Source organism: Corvus cornix, chromosome 6 (genome assembly GCF_000738735.6).
Source record: "Corvus cornix cornix isolate S_Up_H32 chromosome 6, ASM73873v5, whole genome shotgun sequence".
Taxonomy (NCBI): Eukaryota; Metazoa; Chordata; class Aves; order Passeriformes; family Corvidae; genus Corvus; species Corvus cornix.
The window spans coordinates 14,523,374-14,530,821 of record NC_046336.1 but is presented as its reverse complement, the minus strand read 5'-3'; the positions used below and the strand labels follow the sequence as shown (position 1 = coordinate 14,530,821).

The 7,448-nt window shown below is 39.8% G+C and overlaps 1 protein-coding gene across 3 annotated transcripts in view; it reads right to left on the bottom strand.

Moving 5' to 3' along the window:
• Positions 1-731: 731 nt before the first annotated feature.
• The window catches only part of LOC104696050 (gamma-aminobutyric acid receptor subunit pi-like), a 46,989-nt gene continuing 40,272 nt past the window's right edge, over positions 732-7,448 (bottom strand). For all 3 annotated transcript variants that reach the window (XM_010410164.2, XM_010410157.4, XM_019291446.1), the window contains 2 exons: positions 6,952-7,145; positions 732-1,389 (listed from right to left, as the gene is read on the bottom strand). In XM_010410164.2, coding sequence (XP_010408466.1) covers positions 1,078-1,389; positions 6,952-7,145 — 506 coding nt within the window. In that variant the 3' untranslated portion in view covers positions 732-1,077. The remainder of the gene's footprint in view (positions 1,390-6,951; positions 7,146-7,448) is intronic.

The following is a 7,448-nucleotide window of genomic DNA, read 5'->3' as shown; positions in this document are numbered from 1 at the left end:
GGAAAAAGGTATAATAATAAGTGCCTTTAAACTTCCATGCTGCAGTATAGGAGACAGGATGGTAATGTGTGTCAGTGAAGTAACCACTTGGAAAGACTGTTAAGGTTTTTCATCACCTGTAACCAATCTCTCATGGGGGTCATCATTTTATCTGTGTAAAACTTTTCCTATTTTATCAAGAGCTATCACAAATCCAGGGTTTTCTTTTCTATTCAAGAAGTTTTTCACCTTTATGTGAAATGTTTTTAATGGTATGGGATTCAAGAGGAATTTACTAAGCTGAAAATTAAGCCTATCAAATTTTTCCTCTGCATAATAGTTACCCAGGCAGTTGTGACTGAGCAGAGTACAGAGTACAAACATCAGGATAAATTGCCATATTCCACTAAGGACTGGCGAACACCTAAGCAAGTCCTCACTCAGGGAAATATATCCCTCTGGATGTAAACCTTTGGCTCCAGTCCATTTCTATAGTCTGCTCTGCACTTACTGGGAAAAGCCATTGATGTCTCTGGGAGTTCTGTCTAAAGATGAAGAGGAATCTCAACATGTATTTGTGACCTTACAAAGAGGAGCAGATTGCTTGGCTTGTGTTGGTAGCTCACGTCTTCAAAACTGTTTCTTGCTATGTAGAAAAACCACTTTGATCTGCAATTAAACATTTTCTTATATAATCTGGAAAATTTATACATTGTTGACAAAACTAGAAGGAACTGAGTACAGAAAGCAGAAAAGGGAAACAATATTTCATTTTATTTTTACATTTATTCAATGCAGTTCAGAAACAAGTATAATATAACTCTTATTTTACAAAGTTGACCATTAAATATTAAAAAAAGGACTTAATTGGCCTTTGATAAGTAGTTTTGTATAGGACATGCATGCTAATAGGAAGCCAGTTTTGGATGACAGACATTTAAAAGCAGAATAGTGACTTAACAAAATTTTCAAACACACTTGAAAAGATGGCATGTCCTTTCATATCCCTTTATCCAAATGTAACTTCTCCATTTTTCTGCAACTTGCCCTCCCATGTCCACTTTCTAAACTTTAAACCAGTTTTACAAAATAAATTATTTATAAATACAAATAATACACCCAATAAAGTACATTAATTATGATGAATGATAACGGGAAAGAGAATCTGGCATAGTTGTCTATGTGGTAAGGATTTTTAACATGGAAGCAATCAAAGATACAGAAAAGTCTTTTCATTACTGACATTGCTGAACTACACACACTGTGTTGACTTCTCTCCCTTTGTCTGTCACTGCTGGTTTGTCTGCTTTTGTTTGAATTGGTCTTGTTCGTATTATCAGGGGCACTGCAACTGTTTGTCACTGCTGCCAGGACTCCATTCTTCTCTTCTTCAGCATCATCATCAACAATCTGATAGGGAACAAAACAGCAGGTACTTAAGTGCATGTTTCATCACCTGTTTACTTTAGAGCTGCAGCAAATGGGATTTTTCTTATGACTCCTCCTCAATCTCACTCCTCAGCTTCAAGGACAAGCACGTACATGCACCAGACAGCTCCTTTCAGCTTTCAAAACCTCCATTTATGGGGAAAACATTGGCTTAAGCAACACCATACAGCAAAAGCTTTTGAAGGACTCTCAAGTAAATTTGGATTTGTTGTAAATAAGGACAAGGAACTTTACCTAAGATAGCAGCAAATCCCTGATATGCACAACAGTAAACTGTCTTCTGCTCGGGGCAAATACTGGCAAAAGTTAGTGACCAGAAAGTGTGAAAGCAAAGCCCCAGCCTGGAGATGGAGAAGGTGGGGGAGCTGCCAGACCAGCCACTTGAGTTGATTGCACCCCAAATCAAGCACCCCAGGACACAAGACACTCTCCTTGTGCGCAACTGGCTACTTTATTCTGGTGCTTTGTGATGGAAATCAAGTTACTTTAAAAATAAAGAGGGACAAGCCCCACCCACAGCTGATTTAATACTAAGTAGCTTGTGATATTTTCTGTCAAGTCCTGAAACCCCTGCTTTAAGTTCAAAGTTATGCTAGGGTTAAGAATATTTTTATGTGCTTCACTGCATAAAGACAGGTCTTTGGAGAATGTTGTATAAGCCTTCTGGTGGGTTTTGTTTCTTTGATTAGAAATGGCTCAGAGCCATAAAATTCATGTATGAAATCTTCACCCTTTGAAGTCAGCGGGTTTTCTGTTCCTGACTCAGAGGACACAGGATTAGACATCAGTTGCAGCTTCAGCTCTAAAACTTCCTTGGAATTTCTGGGGTATTTGGCTTGGTATGGGATATTGCAGAGACACCAGCAGAAACAAGATACAGAGATTGGCTCCGATTTTGTATCTGAACTAAACCTTATTATGCTTACTTGGATGAGGGGTCATTTTAATTCAGGTAGGCATACATATAATTTTAATTTTCTCCTGATGATTTTATTACCTCCCAAATCAGTAGGTGGCATAAATGTAAGACAAGTCTAAAAAAATTATTTGTGAAATGTAGAATGCAGAATCACTTTCTTCTGACCAACTTGCTTTTTTCCATTTGCATCATTAGAAGAAACAGTTTCCACAAGGACAAGCTTTCGAAAGGTTAAGATGTACATCCTTATGTGCAGCCAGACAAAAAGCTCATTTAGAAATATCCCAGCTATTAAAGTCAAAGAAAGCTCATTAAGTCACCTAAGTGATCTCCATGCTGGTACAGAATTGCTCCTCTGCCCAGGATACATGTGTACAGCACGAGCCTTGAGTCTTCCTTCATCTAAAATTACTGACACTCTTGAAAATTAAAGTGGAGTCTGGACAATGTCCTCAAACTGCTGTGAATCAGTGAAGCAGAACAAATGGAGCTAGAAAAGGGATTATTACAGCTTTCCACTTTCAATCAAAAAAAAAAAATCTGGGATATTTTATTTGAGAGAGATAAATGTAGCTCAACACAACACATCATCCTAAAAATACACTGACCAAAAAACCTTGTCATCCTCCACCTGGTCTCCCACACCTCTGTGCAAAAGGCTGGGATAAAAATCTGCCTATAAAGCATTAAGACAATCAATCCATAAAACTTCAGTCTAAACCTTAAATAATCCCCAGGGTAGTACTAAAATTCAAACCTCAAGTTCTAACTTGGGGCCTGACTCTTATAAATATCTCTCTTCTGCTTCAAAAAGTTCAGGCAGCTGAGGGGACTTCTGGGGATGGCAGAGGAGCCTTTGTCAGCAGACCCTGGCACTCGAAATGAGGCACCAGAGCAACAGCCTAATGAATGCACTCTGCACTTCAAAAGTAAATAAAATAAAGGAACCTGATAGAAGAGTCCTGACTTTTTTCCCCTCCTTTCATTTTTCAGAAGGGGGGCATGGGGGGGGGAGCAGAGAAACATCTGTACTTCAAAACCATCAGGATCTGGGGCATTGGTCACTATAAGAGTCTATTTTTCTCTCAGGTAGGGCTGGCTACAAGTTGTTCAGAATTAGTTATATTTCAGAGCATGAAAGGACATTGTGTACGTGCCATTTTTCCTTCCTCACAACTGCATGTGAGCGGTTCCCAGGAGGCTGATGCATTATTAGGCTGTTCTTGACTCCTTTCAGCTCCCTGAGGGGCAGCTCTTACTTAAGCAGAAAATACCGTAAGCGGTGCATATGTACAGGATTCTGTTTGCAGTGCAACAAGGCAGGGCTCTTGCAAAACACTTACAAAAGTGCTGTATCACACTGCTTGAAAAGGAGAAAGGAGAGAGCTAGTCTAGAAGAGAACCATACCTTCTAGTTTATAAAAAAACTGCAGTCTTATAGGGTGGGTTTATCAAGGGACTTTTCCCGATTGTTATGGAGAACTGAGCATGAGGAAAGACTAAGCTGGTTTACATTATATCAAAGAAAGAAATTGTGTTTTGAGTGTTCAGCTCTGACTCCAATTTTAAATGCCATACTAAGTTTTTTCGGGATGCCAGCTGTCAAATAGGAAATGGCGCCTGCACAAAGGGCTCTGTTTGGATACCAAATCAGTGCCATCCAGGAAAGGTGCTGTACATCACACAAAAAGCACTGTATATGGCACCTGCTACTGTGGCTGCTGCTTACAGTAAGTGAAGTGTTTGCTGACATCCAAGATCCAGCAGAATTGAGGAAAGTTGTCACTTTTACTGGGTAAGAAAGCTGCTCAAGTTTAAAAATATTTCAACCTAGTGTTGCACACCTGGAGCTTATGTGGTGCTCATAAAGACTGCATGAAGCATGCACAGAAATACCACAGAGGCTGAACACCACACCTGCAAAATTATTTCCAGTTTTCAACTGTTCTCCATCCTGCCTTACAGGTGGAGGTTTAGGTAAAAGACAGCGGAAGCCCAAGGAAGATTTCTCTGCTTTATAAGAGGGCACAATTATTGTCTTTGTACAAAAGAGAAGAAACTTGGTAGAGGCAACCTCTCCTTTTAAGCAGCCTGTTGCTCTGGAGCTGATGTGAATGGCACATTCTGCCTGACTTTCCTTGCAGCAGGTGGTTCCTCTGCCTTTGCCATTAGTTTTGAAGCTGTCTCCATGGGTCCTGTTTCACATGATGTGCCACATTGCAAAAGCATGGAGGTGATGAGCTCCTTCACCTGTTTATGTTCTAAACTGGAGATCTCAGGGGCTTCAGAAGGGTTTGATATGCTGGTGCCCAACTTTGTTAAAGAGCAAAGCAGAAAGCAAGTGAGTACAACTAATTCCTATACAAGAGAGAGGGTGACATTTCCATTTCACCTCCTACGTTTATTTACATAATTCTGAGTGCGAATTTTCTATCAGCTCACATATGGGAATAACAAACTGGGAAGTGAGATTTCCAATTAACCTGTGTCCACAAGAGGATACGATAATGAGGACAACACATTCAGAGTGACGATACTTGCACATAAATTGCTAAGTACCTGCTAGACAGTGGCATGAGATTTTAGCTGGTACTTTTGTCCTTGTGATGTTTTTGTTTTTACAATGAGAAATGAGAAATACAAGTCAGATGTACTCTCCATGACACCCTGCTCAGTAAATGGTGCTTGCCCTTGGCTACAGTAGGAAAAGGACATGACAGGCATTTTCCTTATTCTACAGAGTATCAAGCTGATACAGGACTAAACAACTGTTCCTTCCCTTATATCCCTCTATCTTTGTGTGGGCAAGAAGTGAGTTTGTCTTGCTTGCTCACTCCTGATGCCCAGGAGAAGGCAGAAATCATGCCTGAAGCGAAAGACTATTCCTTTTGGTCATTAAGTTCATCACAAAACTTTTCTTTCTCATTTTACGGCTGTACCTCACTTCCATGCACATATTTGAAGTCTAAAAGTTCCCATGTCCACCCCATCTGCAAGCACTAGTACATGCTCCAGAAGAAAGGGAATCTGACACAGGCAGGTGAAGGCAAGGACAGAATAAGTGCCCTTCACAGACACAAAGATGCTTAATCATCCAAGCACTGAAACACTCTACTTCCTTACCCAAACCTCCAAGCTTTTTTTTCCTACTCTATGAGCAAAATGACAACCACTTACTTCACAAGATGGATATGCTCACAGGGAATTGTCACTGACGTTCCCTTGCCAACAAAAATTACTTCCAGGCTTTCCACTCAAATCCTCATTCGAAATGAGTGTTTGCCCATTTGCAGACAATCCCCTGACAGATGTTATCTCATAAAACCCACTGGGTGGTTCAGCTTTGTGTCCATTTTGCAGTCTTTCCTCACTCACCTAGACCCAACAACAGCTTTTAACATATTCCTGTGTATTTACAGGACCTATCTGTCCTCCAAACAGCCAAAATCTTGTATTAATTGATGAACTGTCTAGACATAAACACCCCCATCCCCGTGCCCCATATTGCCTGATCTTCAAAAGGTTTTGAAGCTCCTCCTCTTGAGCTCAGTATCCTGTTTCTTGGGTCTATTGAGGAGCTTTGCTTAGGCATTTGTGATACTCTGTTCTAATTTGGCTTAAACAGTTAACAATCTTTCTTCTTCTGCACATTTATCCCTACAGCACTCAAGCAAACGTCTTTCTGCCTTTTTTTTTTCTTCCTGTTATTCTCATTTTCCATGTTTTACTTTTTTCTATTAATCCAGAAATTTCATAGGCTGCTTAAAATTTTCTTTTCTATCATGCATATTAGATTCAGTTCTGTAATTAAAAGCTGCAAGACAATCATCTTCCAGCTTCCTTGTGAGTTCTTTTTCCTTGCTTATGAAAGCACTGCTATACACTGGAGATGGAAGATGTGACAAAACTTCTTCATAAACCTGTCCTGATCAATTCAGCAACCACCAGACTCAAAAATACCTATGTCGATTCCATCCATTTTTATTTTAAGTATACTTCACAGTATTTCAGATGTGAGAGAAACTCTTTAGAGCCACAAAAACGGCTGCTATAATAATGAAGCAGAAGGGAAAATGGATCCTAGTCTGACTTCAGGTGCAGCTGTTGAAAGAGAAGGCGTGAGCAGAAGGCTACAGGGACCTGATACACCCAGCACATGAAGCCGTCTGCCAGGAGCCTGACTCATGTTCCATGCATGTGCAGGTTTCATAAATGGAATGTGATCAATTCTTTTCTTTTTTTTCCATGTTGCAATAGGATCAAGTCACCAAGCTCAGCCTAATTTTTGAACTGTGTGAGTATGTGTCATTGCCTGGGAGACAAGAAGTGCCTGTGATTTCTGTGATACATCCAGCACATTGATAAATGGCCATAAAGTCCATGCCAAAAGAGAGAAGGAAGGGGGCTTCGGTTTGTTTGATCTCTTCCAAATAAGCTCCAGGTACACAAACTTTTTTTTCTCAAGATTATTATGTTTCCCTGTCCTAATTCTAAAAAAGAAACTTCCCTAAATACATCTACCATTAGTGCTAAGAGAATTCATTCTTTTTAGCAGGTATGATTTAAATCCAGTTTGTAGGACAACAGCCAAATAATTAAAATACCTTTGGAATTTCCTTCGAGCTGAGTTGATGCAGAGTGCAGAAATGAGTCACAGCATACTCTAACAGTGCTCCAAAGATGAAGCTGAAGCAGATACCAAGGTATACATCTATTGCCTTGATAAAGCAATTAGCGTTTGGGAGTGAAGTCCTGGCTCCCATCATCAGTGTTGTCATCGTAAGGACTGTGGTGACACCTGTGGAATGCAAAAATACATGTTCTACTATAACACAGATGGCAATGAGGGCCTCTGCTCCAAGGGCCCTACTGCAGAAGAGTTTGCCCTGAACCTGAAACTTCTAGGATGCCATAGCATTTAATGGGTCATGTTTTAGAAAAAAGACTTTCAAACAAACTTGTGATTCTGAAGTTAAATGCTTAAAAACAGTAATGGAAAATGTTAGCAAAGCTGAGAAGACTGAAAATTAAAATGAGAGAGATTTTGGTGTCATGGAATATATATTTATGATTAACACATTATTATTGCAAATCTATGCAA